General features: G+C 41.9%; 1 protein-coding gene across 3 annotated transcripts in view; it reads left to right on the top strand.

Moving 5' to 3' along the window:
• CCL28 (chemokine (C-C motif) ligand 28) overlaps positions 1 to 3,560 on the top strand; it is a 37,317-nt gene extending 33,757 nt beyond the window's left edge. Inside the window, exon 3 of one of the 3 annotated variants that reach the window (XM_011976446.1) lies at positions 770 to 3,560. In XM_011976446.1, the coding sequence (XP_011831836.1) occupies positions 770 to 962 (193 nt within the window). In that variant the 3' untranslated portion in view covers positions 963 to 3,560. The remainder of the gene's footprint in view (positions 1 to 769) is intronic. The other 2 variants (XM_011976444.1, XM_011976445.1) reach the window with 2 other exon arrangements.
• The last annotated feature ends 13,507 nt before the right edge of the window (positions 3,561 to 17,067 follow it).

Raw genomic sequence — 17,067 nt, 5'->3', positions numbered from 1 at the left:
AAGCACATTCTGAACTGTGTCATAGATCTATATCATATTAAAATGTTAACGAATGCCTAGAATATCTTAGTTTTGTTTTGTTAATTTAAGTTTTAAATTGTTTAAGTTTTAAATTAAAGTTTTGAATAAGGCCTTTTCAAGAAACTTCTAGACTATTCCTCCTTCAAGGAACATATGTCCAGTAGGAGAGATGAGATGAGTATTCAGATAAAAGACAGCATAAACTAAGTGCCAGAAAAGAGGTAAGTAACTCTCATTGTGGAGAATCAGAGGGGAAAAAGGACAGCATCTAGCTGAGAGAATCTGCAAATCCTTACGGATCAGAAAAACCTCAAACAAACCTTAAGGATGTGTTTGAGATGGGCTGTGAGGATGAATTGGTTTTGTTGGGTGAAGCTTGAAGTCAAGGAAGATAATTGTTTTCACTTGGTTTTTATTGTCTCTTTTCCTCCTTTCTTCTTCCTCTTTTTTCTCGTTCTTTTTCTCCTTCTCCTGCTCCTCATCCAATTCCTTCTTCTCCTCCTCTTTCTTTTAATACTCTCTGCTGATGTCTGAGGACCCACAGGCAGCAGTGCTTGTGAAGTCAAAATTGAACCTTGTGGTGCTCAACTTTAGAATTCACTTCATTTCTACACTGAATTCAGAAATTTAGTCTGAATTTAGTCTCTAGGAATACAGTGTCCCAAAGTGGGAGCTGCAGGTAAGTCACTTAGTGGTTATTTATATATATTTTCTATCAGTGACTTTCTTTTGCTTCCCTTTCTAACAGCCTTCATGTCAAGCGCAGAAGAATCTGTGTTAGCCCGCACAACCACACTGTTAAGCAGTGGATGAAAGTGCAAGCAGCCAAGAAAAATGGTAAAGGAAACGTTTGCCACAGGAAGAAACACCACAGCAAGAGGAACAGTAACAGGGCACATCAGGGGAAACACGAAACGTATGGCCATAAAACTCCTTATTAGAGAGTCTACAAATGAATCTACAGAGACAATTCCTCAAGTGGACTTGGCCATGATTGGTTGTAAGTTTATCATCTGAATTCTCCTTATTGTAGACAACAGAACAAAACAAAATATTGTTTTTTAAAAAATGAACAATTGTGTGGTATGCAAATGTAGCCAATAATATACACAACTGGAAGATGAAATGAAAAGATAATGCTGGCTGGGTACGGTGGTTCACAGCTGTAATCCCAGCACTTCGGGATGCTGAGGCAGGAGGATCACTTGAGTCCCGGAGTTTGAGACCAGCCTGGGCAACATAGCAAGACCTCATTTCTACAAACAAAAAAACATAGGCATGGTAGTACTTGCCTATGATCCCAGCCACATGAGAGGCTGAGGTGGGAGGATCACCTGAGTCTGGGAGAGTTTGAGGTTGCAGTGAGCAGCGTGGGTGACAGAATGAGACCCTGTCTCTAAAAATAATAATAATAATAATAGTGCTTATCTTCATATAATATTTTAAGAGGAGCATATAGATATAACCTCTCCCAACTTTTTAATTATAGTTTTCCAAACTTACAGAGAAGTTAAAAGAATGGTACAATGAACATCTATATATCTTTCACCTAGATTAATCGTTGTTAATATTGTGTCACATTTGCTTTCTCTCTCCTCTCTTTGTATGTGTTTCTATATAAAATATTATAACTTTTAAAATATACCTTGTTTGCTAAACCATTTGAAAATAAGTTGCAAACATCATGGCACTTCACCCCTAGTTTCTTTTTGGTGTTATAACTTGACATACTCTAAAATAAAGACATTTTTCTACCTAATCACATTGTCAGTTTTATACCTAAAAAATTAACAATTTCATCTCATATATTCCATATTCAAATTTTCCCAACTATTTAGAGAGCATTTTATGTAGTTTTTTTTAATCCAGTAAACAATCAAGGTTGACATACATACTGCAAATAATTGTTATTTTTCTTTAATGTCTTTCAATCTAATAAAGTTCCTCTGCCTTTTTTTTCAATTTTTAATATTATTTTGTTGAGGGAGGGTCTTGCTGTGTCTTCCAGGCTGGAGTGCAATGGCACAATTTTGATTTTGGCTCACTGAAGCTTCAACATCTGGGGCTCAAGCAATCCTCCCACCTCAGCCTCCCGAGTGTCTGGAACTAGGTGCATACCCACCACACCTAGCTAATTTTGTTTATTTTTTGTAGAGACAGGGTCTCACTGTGTTGCCCAGGTTGGTCTCAACCTTCTGGGCTCAAGCGATCCTCCCACCTTAGCCTCCCAAAGTACTGGGATTATAGGTGTGAGCCACAGTGCCTGGCCTAATTATTTTCTTATAATCAAATTCAGGTTTAATGTTTTTGGTAAGAATTTCCTATGTGAATTTGTATACTTATTTTGTCAGTTAGAGTTCATAAATATTAGGGTTTTTTTCTAAATAGAAAAGTGTAAACTAAATATAACTTCAAAACATCTAGTTTGAGTAGCTACCATTGTTTGAATTGAAATTTTCTCATACTGAAAAGAACAAAAAGCCTGCCTTGCTGTCCAGAACATTTTGCCTCCTGCAGTCAGTTCTTGGAGCAGCACTAGTTAGGGGCCCAGAGTTTGGTCCTCTGTGTGGTGATTTTACACTCTGCCTAAACAAGGAGTCTGCATCTTTTAGCTCCTCTCCCACCCTTCTTACACGTTTTTGTTGTGTTTGGTTTTTTTTTTTTTGTTTTTTTTTTTTGAGACACAATCTCACTCTGTTGCCCAGGCTGGAGTGCGGTGGCACAATCTCAGCTCATTGCAACCTCCACCTCCCAGGTTCAAGCGATTCTTTTGCCTCAGCCTCCCAAGTAGCTGGTATTACAGGCGCCCAGCCACCACACCCCGCTGATTTATGTATTTTTAGCAGAGACGGGGTTTCCCCATGTTGGCCGGGCTGGTCTCAAACTCCTGACCTCAAGTGATCCACCCAACTCTGCCTGCCAAAGTGCTGGAATTACAGGCATGAGCCACTGCACCCGGCTCACACATTTGAGTTGATACCATTGTGCCATTCCTCTTTTGGCCTCTTTTTTGTCCATAGAGGCTTTGAGATAGGTAAGAGCCCAGTGTTCACAAAAAGCCAATAGAAAGCAGGAGCCACTTTTTCAGGTGGCAGGTGTCCTGGGTCTCCCTGCTGGCTAGTCCCAGGCAGTGGTGTTGCCAGGATGTCTTGAAGGTGATAATGGGACACACAGAGGCACTGAGCCTCCATAGGTTAAAATGCCACCAAAACTGGCCTTTGCCTAATATCCTTCATTGACTATTTAGCATTTAATTTATATTCCTGACATTTCTGCAAGCTTTGTATTTATATTTCCACTTTATGGATGAGGAAACTTGAGGCTCCTAGAGGTAAAATGACTTGCCCAGATCACACAGTAAGTGGCAGAGATAAGCCTTTTAAATAAGAAAAAAAATCATAAAATATAATATAAGAGTAACTTAAAATAATAAACCACAATTTTAAATTAACCATAATAACCAACATTAATAAAAGTTGAGATACCAAAACACTGGTGTCTAATTCTTTCAACTAATAACTTTAATTATTTTCCATTTTGTTTCTTCTAGTTTGATCTACAATGCTACACAGTTGTTGGGTAGCTATGAATGACAGTAGGTTTACATGATATATTTTAAAAACTGATTTCTTTGCAATGCAAATAATTGAAACTTTGTCTGAAGATAGTGTGCCTCGGAAACCAGATTTTTTTTTTTTTTTTTTTTGAGATGGAGTCTCGCTCTGTCACCAGGCTGGAATGCAGTGGTGCATCTCAGCTCACTGCAATCTCTGCCTCCTGGGTTCCAGCAATTCCCTTGCCTCAGGCTCCCAAGTAGCTGGAACTACAGGTGCGCAACACCATGTCCGGCTAATTTTTTGTATTTTAGTAGAGACAGGGTTTTACCTTGTTGGCCAGGATGCTCTCAATCTCCTGACCTCGTGATCCACCCACCTCGGCCTCCCAAAGTGCTGGGATAACAGGCGTGAGCCACCGCGTCTGGCCAAAACCAGATTCTTAAAGAAATTACATTTTACAGGTTATTGCATGTGCTTAGTAAAACATTATCACTGTTACTGTACTATGCACTATTATTGTACTAAGAGTGAATACTGTTACTATATCATGAGTAAATAACCTGGTTACTCCTTTAAGTTTTCTTTTTGAAAAGTTACATTTTTATTGAAGTCATATAGGTGTGTGATTAAAAAAATCAAAAGTACAGCAGAATTTATAATAAAAATAACATCCTCCCAGCCTATCCTCCCTATTCCTAGGCCTATCCTTGAGACAACATCTTGTAATCTTTTTTTCTGAGACAGGGTCTTGCTCTTTTGCCCAGGCTGGAGAGCAGGGGAGCAATCTGGGCTCATTGCAATCTTGACCTCTTGAGTTCAAGCAATCCTTTTACCTCAGCCTGCCTAGTAGCTGGGACTACAGGCATGTGCCACTATGTCTGTCTATTTTTTTAAATTATTATTTTCTGTAGAGACAGGGTCTCACTATATTGCCCAGGCTGGTCTTGAACTCCTGGACTCAAGCGATCCTCCCATCTCACCCTCCCAAAGTGCTAGGATTACAGGCATGAGCCACCTCACCTGGCTTTCTTAATCCTTTTAAAAGTTTAAGTTCTAGTGGTTACTTCTGTGATTTCAAATGAAATGCTTAAAGTATCATTTTTTTGCTTATCTCTTCCCTTCTTTCTCCTCATCCTAGTGCTTGATGTTTCATTACAATTATTTTTCTTTATCTCTGTAACTTTCAATAATATACTTGTCTTCCATTTATTAGTCTTTTTTAAATACTTTTTTCTTTTTTCTTTTCTTTTTTTCTGATACAGAGTCTCACTCTGTCACACAGGCTGGAGGGCAGTGGCACGATCTCAGTACACTCCAAGCTTTGCCTCACAGGTTCAAGGGATTCTCGTGCCTCAGCCTCCCGAGTAGCTGGGATTACAGGTGTGTGTCAGTACGCCTGGCTAGTTTTAGTATTTTTTGTTACAGGCAGGGTTTCATCATGTTGGCTGGGCTGGTCTCAAGCTTCTGATCTCAAGTGATCCATCTGCCTTGGTCTCCCAAAGTGCTGGGATTACAGGCATGAGCCACCACGCCTGGCTTATGTATTAGTCTTTATGTAAGATGTACATAATACTCCATACTCCTTTCCTTTTCCTCCCATTGAAACTGTCCCTATAAACTTTATGAAATAAATCAGGGAAGAAGAGAGGGTGAGAAACACGTAAATAATCCAAGCTTGCAGCACATTCAGCATTAATCATTAGGTCAGTTTGCTCACTGACCCCTTCCTCATAGTTGTTTGGCTATTGCTTCAGAATTACGTGGAGTCTGTTACAAGATTATAGTTCCCCTTAACTGCTCTATAGATAACAGCTTGAACATTATGAAATGTTAAGTTTTCCCTTTGAGACATTCTTTCGGGTCCTGCATACTGATGAAACTACTGATGTCAGCTGGTCTGAAGGACCCTACCAGAAGCTAAATCATCAAAGAATGCAATTTCCATATCCTAATGATTTAATCTCCCTTACCCTGACCAATCAGTGACCCAAATTTTCCAGCCCCTTGCCTTCCACGATCTTCTTAAAAACCCCAGCCCAGAACTCTTCAGAGATTTAGGAATCTTCTCCTACTTCCTGACTCAGCACCATGTAATCATTAAACTCTCTCTGCTGCAAACTCTGCTGTCTCAATGTATCAGTCTGTTACTGCACAGTGGGTATATGAACCTCTTGGTCTTATGACACTATCCTCCTATGTTTCATCTTGTGTCACATCAGCTATACTTTTACATTTACATGACTGATGTTGATAATTCTAACTCCGCACTGTAATAATTGTCTTTCCTGTTTTGCTTAGGGCAGGGTTTCACAATCCTGGCACTACTGACATCTTGGGCTGACAATTCTTTGTTGTGGGGCGTTCTCCCATATGCTGTAGGTGGGTTAGTAGTATCTCTGGCCTCTACCCACCAGATGACATCCAAAAATGTCTCAAGATATTGTCCCCTGGGGAGGAGTATAAAAATCTCCTCTAACCCCAGTTGAAAACAACTGGTCTAGAATCTAAGGTAGATTTCAAAATTGAAAACCAATGTAGTCGGAAAAATTCTGAGATGACCCCTAAATTTTCTGCCCTGGTATAGACGTACCTCCCAAGCACCAATCTAGGTGCTGCAGTGAAGGTATTTTGCAAATGTAATTAAGATCACAAATCAGTTGACCTTAACATAGGGAAATTATCCATGTGATAGTGACTTAATCACAGGTGCCCTTTCAATTTTTTGAGAGAGAGTTTCGCTCTTATTGCCCAGGCTGGAGTGCAATGGCACAATCTCGGCTCACCACAACCTCCGCTTCCCAGGCTCAAGCGATTCTCCTACCTCAGCCTCCCAAGTAGTTGGGATTACAGGCACACACCACCACACCCGGCTAATTTTTTATATTTTTGGTAGAGATGGGGTCCACCCACCTCAGCCTCCCAAAGTGCTGGGATTACAGGCATGAGTCACCATCCCTGGCCCCAAGTTCTTCATATAGCCTACTATTCTTGCCTTTATCAATTACTCGAAATCTTGAGATGACCACTTGCACATTTGAAGCTGTTTATAGTTCTAAGATTTTTAAGTAACAGCATTCATGTCAACTGCATTGCTGGGGAGGGCTGTGCCCTTCAAAATGAGTGCAAAATGTCTGTCTCCAGATCCCTAAAAGTGGGCAATGACTTTTTCTATCAGTTAACAATGGCTTTTTTTCTTTTTTTTTTTTTTCTTTTTTTTAGCTTTCTTTCTGTTTCTGATAAGTGCTTCTGTTTCTGGCTACCTTGGGTTGGTAGATGAGTTTTTACTCCTTTTAATAGGAGGACTATTGGCCGTGCACAGTGGCTCACGCCTGTAATCCCAGCACTTTGGGAGACTGAGGTGGGTGGATCATGAGGTCAGAAGTTTGAGACCAGCCTGGACAACATGGCGAAACACCCTCTCTACTAAAAATACAAAAAATTAGCTGGGCGTGATGGTAGGCACCTGTAATCCCAGCTACTCGGGAGGCTGAGGCAGGAGAATTGCTTGAACCTGGGAGGTGGAGGTTGCAGTGAGCTGAGACCACACTATTGCACTCCAGCCTGGGCAACAGAGCAAGAGTCCATCTCAAAAAAAAAAAAGAAAAGAAAAAGACTATTGTAGCTTTCAATTTAATCTGAATTGAAAAAGATCTTCCAGGCCAGGCACAGTAGCTCAAGTCTGTAATCCCAGCACTTTGGGAGGGCAAGGCGGGTGGATCACCTGAGGCTGGGAGTTCGAGACCAACCTGACTAACATGGAGAAACTCCGTCTCTACTAAAAATACAAAATTACCTGGGCATGGTGGTGCATGCCTGTAGTCCCAGCTACTGGGGAGGCTGAGGCAGGAGAATCACTTGAACCCAGGAGGCGGAGGTTGCAGTGAGCCAAGATCGCACCATTGCACTCCAGTCTGGGCAACAAGAGCAAAGCTCTGTCTCCAAAAAAAAAGAAAAGAAAAAGATCTTTCATTTTGTAGAAAATGGATTTTCTGGGTAATGCCATTAAACTTCACTATTTCAATCCAAATTGGGATGGCTAGCAGACAATCTAAAATGCTTCATTCACTCATTCTATGAAGCATAACTACAGAATGAGAGAAAGAGGACAAAGATGACCTAAATGTGGTATTAGTACACATCCCTGTGAGATCTGAATTGTTTTTTTTTTGTTTGTTTGTTTTTTTTTTTTGGAGACAGAGTCTCACTCTTTCACCCAGGCTGGATTGCAGTGGCTCGATCTCAGCTCACTGCAAACTTCACCTCCTAGGTTCAAGCGATTCTCCTGCCTCAGCTTCCTGAGTAGCTGGGATTACAGACTTGCACCACCACACCCGGCTAATTTTTGTATTTTTAGTAGAAATGAGGTTTCACCATGTTGGTCAGGCTGGTCTTGAACTTCTGACCTTGTGATCCACCCACCTGGGCCTCCCAAAGTGCTGGAATTACAGGTGTGAGCCACTGCACGCGGCCTTGAATTTTTATACTATCACAGAATAAATAGAACTATGACATATGTTTCACAATTACATAGCTAATTCGATGTTCTTTTGACAATTCTAGCACATTTCTTTTACAATGATAAAATCATTGTTTCCCTCTGGTAAATGTGGGTGACTCCAAGTTCATTCCATCCTAATGCCATGCTTATGCTCTTCCTCACTATTCCTGACAGATACTTGATTAACTGGCATATTGAAGCCTCTATATATTCTTGCCATTCTACCTCTATATAAACTTATCAAAACAATACAGCATCTCCTTTCTTCATCCAGGGCCTAGCACATAGTAAGACCTCAGTAAATATTTATTGATAAATATATGTAGGCAAGTGACATCTTATTTGCTCAATTACAATGAAAACAAAACACCACAGAGCAGTCATGCACTCTTGAGATGACCAACTTCTACTGAAAAATGAGAAGGCTACTGAGGGTTAAATTCTGCCAAGACCTGGCCTAGGAAACTATGTTAAATTGAGCCGGTGTGACTGGGCTCCAGTGTTTCCAAGCTGTTCCTAATATCAGACGTTTCATGCCCTCAGGCTGTCTATAAGACAGACTTATCTCTCTTTCTGCTCATTTTTCTCCCAGGCCATAATTATATGCATCAGTGAGTTACAAAACCTTTGCACAGTAGATAGGACAGGAGAAATGGCTTCTGGAAGGCCAACTTTGCTAAACGCAGGCCACAGTGAAGACAAGTGGCACAATCTATGAGAAAAGTCAGTTTTGGAAAGAATGTGGGAACACAGTGGCCTTGGAGATTATAAAAGATGAAGAAAAGAGGTGATGCCCTGTTGATTCTTTATTTGGAGCGTTACCCTGGATCAATCAGAATGGCTAAAATTTAAAAGATAAAAATATCAAGTGTTAGTCCGGGCGTGGTGGCTCATGCCTGTTATCTCAGCACTCTGGGAGGCCGAGGCAGGTGGATCACCTGAGGTTGGGAGTTCAAGACCAGCCTGACTAACATGGAGAAACCCCATCTCTACTAAAAATACAGAATTAGCCGGGCGTGGTGGCACATGCCTGTAATCCCAGCTACTCAGGAGGCTGAGGCAGGAGAATTGCTTGAACCAGGGAAGCGGAGGCTGCAGTGAGCCGAGATTGCACCACTGCACTCCAACCTGGGCAAAAGAGCGAGACATCATCTCACCAAAAAATAATAATAATAATAAAAATAAAAATTAAGAAAATCAAGTGTTAGCAAGGATGTGAAGCAACTAGAACTTTTATATGCGTGAGAGGAAGTGCAAATTAATAAAATCATTTTGGAGAACTCTCTATCACTATCTAGTCATATACCTATGCTATGACCCAGAAATTCCACACGTGGGTATTAATAATATCCAGTTAAGTGAATATGTTCGTCAAAACACATGTATAAGAATGTTCAGGCTGGGCATGGTGGCTCACACCTGTAATCTCAGCACTTTGGGAGGCCAAGGTGGGTGGATCACCTGAGGTCAGGAGTTCAAGACCAGCCTGGCCAACATGGTGAAACCCCATCTCTGCTAAAAATATAAAAATTAGCTGGGCATGGTGGTGAGTGCACCTGTAATCCCAGCTTCTCAGGAGGCTGAAGTAGGAGAATCACTTGTATCTGGGAGGCTGAGTTTGCAGTGAGGAAAGATCGCACCAGTGCACTCCAGCGTGGGCAACAGAGCAAGACTCTGTCTCAAAAAATAAAACAAAAATAAAATAGAATGGATAAATTCAAAATATTGTATGCATATAGTGAATATAACATTTGGCTGGGCATGGTGGCTCACCCTTGTAATCCTAGCATTTTGGGAGGCCAAGTTGGGTGAATCAGTTGAGGTCAGGAGTTTGAGACCAACCTGACCAACATGAAGAAACCCCGTCTCTACTGAAAATACAAAAATTAGCTGGGCATGGTGGCACACACCTGTAATCCCTACTACTCGGGAGACTGAAGCAGGAGAATCTCTTGAACCTGGGAGGCAGAATTTGCAGTGAGCTGAGATTGCCCCACTGCACTCCAGCCTGGGTGTCAAAGCAAGACTCTGTCTCAAGCAAACAAACAAACAAAACAAAAAGAATATAATATTTGTGTTAATGAGAAAGGACATCTGAAGGATACGAGTCCTCTTCAAGGACTCATGAAACAATACAGATGTATCTCACAAGCATAATGATTATAGAACAAGACCAGATACAAATAAGCCAGTATTAGTTATTGCTACAGTTAGCTATGTTTGTCCCCCAAAGCTCATATTGCAATTAGATCCCCAATATTGGAAGAGGGGCCCAATGGGAGGTGTTTGAGTCATTAGGGCAGATCCTTCATGAATGGCTTGGTGCCATCCTTGTGGTATTGAATAAGTTCCCACGCTACTACTAATCTGGAAAGCAGGTTGTTAAAAAAAGAGCCTGGCACCTCCCCGACTCTCTTGCTTCCTCTCTTACCATGTGATCTGCACACACTGGCTCTCCTTTGCCCTCCACCATGAGTGGAAGCAGCCTGAAATCCTCAACAGAAGCAGATGCTTGTGCTCTTGTACAGCCTGCGGAATGGTGAGCCAACTAAACCTCTTTTCTTTATAAATTACTCAGCCTCAGCTATTCCTTTATAATATAAATAGACTGAGATATTTATCCATTAACATATAACAAGTTACCCCAAAACTTAGTGACTTAAAACAACACATATTTATTATCTCATAGTGTCTGTGGATAAGGAATTTGGGAGTGGCTCAGCTGGATGGTTTTGGCTCAGGATCTCTCATGAAGTTGCAGTCACAATGTCCACAGGGGCAGCAGGCATCTGAAGACTTGATTGGGGCTGGAGGATTCCCTTCTCAGATGGCTCACTCACATGTTGTTAGAAGGAGGCCTCATGTGGGTCTCTCCATGAGCTGTCTGAGTATTCTCACAACACAGCATCTGAATCCCTCAGAGAAAGTGATCCAAGAGACAGAACAAGGAGAAAGCCTCAGTGTTTTTATGACCTAGCATTGGAAGTGATTCATCCTGTCTCTGTAGGTTATACAGACCAAATCTGATACCATGTGGGTGGGGACTACACAATGGCATGAACACCAGAAGTCAAGGATCACTGGGGACAATTTTGGAGGCTGGAATCATCCATTCCACACATTTCTGTAAAGTACAAAAGCAGGTGAAACTAAGCTATGCTGTTGGTTAAGATAATGGTTACTCTGGGGAGAGGGCAGTGACTGGAAGGAGGGAAGAGATGGGCACTTGGGAGTGCTAGTAATGTTCTGTTGCTTGACATAGGTGTAGTTATATGACTAAATTCATCAGGCTGTAACTTATATGTTCCTCCATGTATATTAAACTTTGATAACTTAAGCAGAATAAGAAAAAGGAGAAAAGAAAGAGAGAAAGAAGCTGGGCATGGCGGCTCACTCCTGTAATTCTAGCATTTTGGGAGGCCAAAGGGGGCAGATCAATTGAGACAAGAGTTTGAGGCCAGCCTGGCCAACGTGGTGAAACCCCATCTCTACTAAAAATACAAAAATTAGCTGGTTGTGGTGGCAGGTGCCTGTAATCCCAGCTACTCAGAAGGCTGAGGCAAGAGAATCAGAATTTGCAGTGAGCCGAGGTCACGCCACTGCACTCCAGCATGAGCAACAAAGCGAGACTCTGTATCAAAAAAAAAAAAAAGAGAGAGAGAGAGAGAGAAAGAGAGACAAAGGAAGAGAGAAAAAGAACTCTGGAATACATCCAGAGGACATGGGATTCATATTCTATGAATGGAAAATCAGACCTTCTCAAGAAGGTGCTTGGCCCAGTGACCCAGTGCAACATAACTCAGAAGGAGAAGGGAGGTCCTGATCCATTTGACTGATCTAGGACACAATACATTGGCAGCTGTCTTATTATTAACCCAGGTGCCATAACTTCTTGAGTATATAAACAGGTAAAGATATTAGAGGAAGCAGGAGTAATAAAATTTAGATGTCTGCAATATTGCTCCATTCCTGGGTGTATCATGCCAACCACCAAGATACAACAGATTGTCTGTGCATTGATATGCATAGTCATGATCTCATAAGACTGTTGAGAGATTAAGCGATATGATGTGTGAGAAAGTAGTATGAGAATTAGCATGGAGGAGGCACTGAACACATTTATGTATTCGTTAACTAGTATTTGAATTATATATTGCTGTCTAACTCACCATCTTAAAATTTGGTGGTTTAAAACAACAATAATTTATTATTTCTCACAATTTTCTGGGTTAGCTGGGGCTCAGTTGGACAGTTCTTACACTAGTCTCACTTGAAATCTTTCATATGGGTACAGTCAGATGGTTGAGACTGGAAAGTCCAAGATGGCTGCACTCCCATATCTAGCACTTTGTGGGGATGACAGGGAAGCCGAGCCCCACAGGGTGATGGGATTGCAGGGTCTAGTCTTTCTCCATAGTCTCAGAGTCTTTCCCTCTCCATGTGGTCTCTTCCCATACTATCTCTAGCACAGTAGCCAAACTTTTTTCATGGTGACTCAGGGTTCCCAAAAGTACAAACATGGAAGCTGCCAGGTCTTGTGCCACATTCAGTTAATTAAAACAAGTTGGCAGATTCCATTTGGGAAGGGACTGTATACCAAGAGATATGATTCATTGGAGGTCATCTTTGGAGTCTAGCTGCCACATGTGAACACTTAAAATATATATCAAGGCCAGGTGCAGTGGTGCACCTGTAATCCCAGCATTTTGGGAGGCCAAGGCGGGTGGATCACTTGAGATCAGGAGTTCAAGACCAGCCTGGCCAACATGGTGAAACCCCATCTCTACTAAAAATACAAAAATTAGCCGGGTGTGGTGGCACACACCTGTAATCCCAGCTACTTGGGAGGCTGAGGTAGGAGAATCACTTTAACCTGGGAGGTGGAGGTTGCAGTGAGCCAAGATCCCACCACTGCACTCCAGCCTGGGTAACAGAGAGAGAATCCATCTCAAAAAAAGAAAAGAAATAAAATTTTAAAAATAAAATAAAATAAAATACATATCAGGAAATAACAATTTTGTTTATTTTAAGAATGTACTTTCTCAATTTGTTTCTACTTTTTGTCTCAATTTTTTAAGATCAGCTTTAGGTATACTAGAAATTAAAAACTAATGAGTCTGGTGGGTAATTTTCTAAAATGGTTCCCAATCATCCCTACCTTCTAGTATTCATGCCCTTAAGCAATCCCCTTCCCTTGAGTGTGGGCTGAACCTAGTGATTTGCTTCTAACAAATAAAATACATCAAAAGTAAGGGGATGTCAGTTTTTTAATGAATTATAAAAGATCGTGACTTTGTCTTACCGGTTCTCTCTCTCTCTTTCTTTCTCTCCCCCCGACCCCTGCCCCACCTCTCAAAGACACTCTCCTGTCTTCTTGGCTTATTTGCTATATGAGTTTGCTAGGGTTGCCATAACAAAGTACCACAAACTAGGTGGCTTAACAACAGAAATTTACTGTCTCACGGTTTCAGAGTCTAGAAGTCTGAAGGTATCAGCAAGGTTGGTTTCTTCTGAGGGCTGTGAGGGAAGGTTCTGTCCCACGCCCCTCTCCTTGGCTTGTAGATGGCTGATAGCCAGCTTCTCCCAGTGTCCCTTCACATCATCTTCTTTCTACATGTGCCCATTTCTGTGTCCAAAATTCCCCTTTATATGAAGACCTCAGTCATACTGGCTTAGGTCCCACCCTAATGACCTTATTTTAGCGTAGCTAATTAAATCTATAACAACTCTCTTTCCAAATAAAGTCATACCCTCAGGTAGTAGGGGTTAGGTAGGACTTTAACAATTCAACCCATAACAGGGAGGATGAGTGCTGTGGGAATGGGAAAGGAAATGTTGTTTTCTTTAAAGTACATGACTCAGAGGTTGCATATAGCGTCTCCCCTCATATGCCATTGGCCAGCAGTTAGCCACATGGCCACATGACCATCCAACCTCAAGAGAAAAAGGAAATATAGTTTTTAGCTGGTGGCCACCCACCAGCCAAAACTGTTGTTGTTTCATTATTAGAGGAAGATGGGGAGAAAGGATATTGGGGGCAACTAGCAGCTTCAGATACATTATAGTTTGCAAAAATTTTGTGAAGGAGAAAACTACCTCCTTCAAACTGCAATAATAATTGCTCTTTTGTTGCAACTACCAACCTACCATACCAGAAATCTTATAATTAGTCCTCACAATAACCCTGAGAGTCATTTTTCCTCCCATGTATTACAAAAGGAAAAATCAAAGTTCAGAGAGATTAAGCAATTTGGTCAGAGCCACACCTTTTAAGTGGTGGAGGCTGGAATCCAACAGAGGATTCTGTCTGGTGTTAAAGCCTAACCATTTCACTGTACCCCATCACATACCCTAGCAAGCAGCACTCCATCAGGTCTACCTTATTTGTACTCCTTAACTTCATGGCAGTTCTGGGTAGTGACTTGAAAATTTGTATGGGAAACATCAGAAATGCCCATTTCTAGATTTGATGGGCTAACAAAGTGAGAGACAATCAAAATTCCTATATAAAACATACACTGGTAGTTGGAGGCAAGATAGACATAGCTAAATAGGAACAGCTCTGGCCTGCAGCTCCCAGCAAGATCAATGCAGAAAGCAGGTGATTTCTGCATTTCCAACTGAGGTACCCAGCTCATCTCACTGGGACTGGTTAGACAGTGGGTGCAGCCTACAGAGGGTGAGCCAAAGCAGGATGGGGCGTTGGCTCACCTGGGAAGCATAAGGGGTTGGGGAACTCCCTTCCCTAGCCAAGGGAAGCCGTGAGGGACTGTGCCATGAGAAATGGTGCACTCTGGCCCAGATAACTACGCTTTTCCCGCAGTCTTTGCAGCCTGCAGACCAGGAGATTGCCTTTGGTGCTCATGTCACCAGGGCCCTGGGCTTCAAGCACAAAACTGGGCGGCCATTTGGGCAAACACCAAGCTAGCTGCAGGACTTTTTTTTTCAAACCCCATTGACACCTGGAATACCAGTGAGACAGAACTGTTCACTCCCCTGGAAAAGAGGCTGAAGCCAGGGAACCAAGTGGTCTAGCTCAGCAGATCCCAGTCCCACAGAGCCCAGCAAGCTAAGATCCACTGGCTTGAAATTCTTGCTGCCAGAACAGCAGTCTGAAAGTGTAAACACAAACACAGTGTAAACAAAGCCACTGGGAAGTTCGAACTGGGTGGAACCCACAGCAGCTCAGCAAAACTGCTATAGCCAGACTGCCTCTCTAGATTCCTCCTCTCTGGCAGGACATCTCCAAAAGAAAGGCAGCAGCCCATAGTCAGGGGCTTATAAATAAAATTCCCATCTCCCTGGGACAGAGCACCTGAGGGAAGGGGTGGCTGTGGGTGCAGCTTCAGCAGACTTAAACTTTCCTGCCTGCCGGCTCTGAAGAGAGCAGCAGATCTCCCAGCACAGCACTCGAGCTTTGCTAAGGGACAGACTGCCTCCTCAAGTGGGTCCCTGACCCCCATGCCTCATGACTGGGAGACACCTCCCAGCAGAGGATGACAGACACCTCATACAGGAGAGCTCCGGCTGGCATCTGGCAGGTGCTCTTCTGGGATGAAGCTTCCAGAGGAAGAAACAGGCAGGAATCTTTGCTGCTCTGCAGCCTCTGCTGGTGATACCCAGGCAAACAGGGTCTGGAGTGGACCTCCAGCAAACTCCAGCAGACCTACAGAATAGGGGTCTGACTGTTAGAAGGAAAACTAACAAAGAGAAAGGAATAGCATCAACATTAACAAAAAGGACGTCCACACAGAAACCCCATCAAAGGTCACCAACATCAAAGACCAAAGGTAGATAAATCCATGAGGATGAGGAAAAAACAGCACAAAAAGGCTGAAAATTCCAAAAACCAAAACACCTCTTCTCCTCCAAAGGATCACAATTCCTCATAAGCAAGGCAACAAAACTGGAGGGAGAATGAGTTTCATGAATTGACAGAAGTAGGCTTCAGAAGGTGGGTAATAACAAACTCCTCCGAGCTAAAGGAGCATGTTCTAACCCAATGCAAGGAAGCTAAGAACCTTGAAAAAAGGTTAGAGGAAATGCTAATTAGAATAACCAGTTTAGAGAAGAACATAAATGACCTAAAGGAGCTGAAAAACACAGCACAAGAACTTCGTGAAATATACACAAGTATCAACAGCCAAATCAATCAAGCAGAAGGAAAAAAGGATATCAGAGGTTGAAGATCAACTTAATGAAATAAATGTGAAGATAAGATGAGAGAAAAAAGATTGAAAAGGAACGAACAAAGCCTCCAAGAAATATAGGACTATGTGAAAAGACCAAACCTATGTTTGATTGGTGTACCTGAAAGTGACGGGGAGAATAGAACCAAGTTGGAAAACACCCTTCAGGATATTATCCAGGAGAACTTCCCCAACCTAGCAAGACAGGCCAACATTCAAGTTCAGGGAATACAGAAAACACCAGAAAGATACTCTTTGAGAAGAGCAATCCCAAGATATATAATCGTCAGATTCATCAAAGTTGAAATGAAGGAAAAAATGTTAAGGGCAGCCAGAGAGAAAGGTCAGGTTACTCACAAAGGGAAGCCCATTAAACTAACAGTGGATGTCTCTGCAGAAACCCTACAAGTCAGAAGAGAATGGGAGCCAATATTCAACATTCTTAAAGAAAGGAATTTTCAATCCAGAATTTCGTATCGAGCCAAACTAAGCTTCATAAGCAAAGGAGAAACAAAATCCTTTACAGACAAGCAAATGCTGAGAGATTTTTGTCACCACCAAGCCTGCCTTACAAGAGCTCCTGAAGGAAGCATTAAATATGAAAAAAAAAAAAAAACCCAATACCAGCCACTGCAAAAACATACCAAATTGTAAAGACCATCGACATTATGAAGAAACTGCATCAACTAACAGGCAAAATAACCAGCTAGCATCATAATGACAGGATCAAATTCACACATAACAATATTAGCCTTAAATGTAAACAGGCTAAATGCCCCAATTAAAAGACACAGACTGGCAA

The sequence above is a fragment of the Mandrillus leucophaeus genome, unplaced genomic scaffold (assembly GCF_000951045.1).
Source record: "Mandrillus leucophaeus isolate KB7577 unplaced genomic scaffold, Mleu.le_1.0 Scaffold1660, whole genome shotgun sequence".
NCBI classification, from domain to species: domain Eukaryota; kingdom Metazoa; phylum Chordata; class Mammalia; order Primates; family Cercopithecidae; genus Mandrillus; species Mandrillus leucophaeus.
This window is presented reverse-complemented; position numbering and strand designations above follow the sequence as displayed.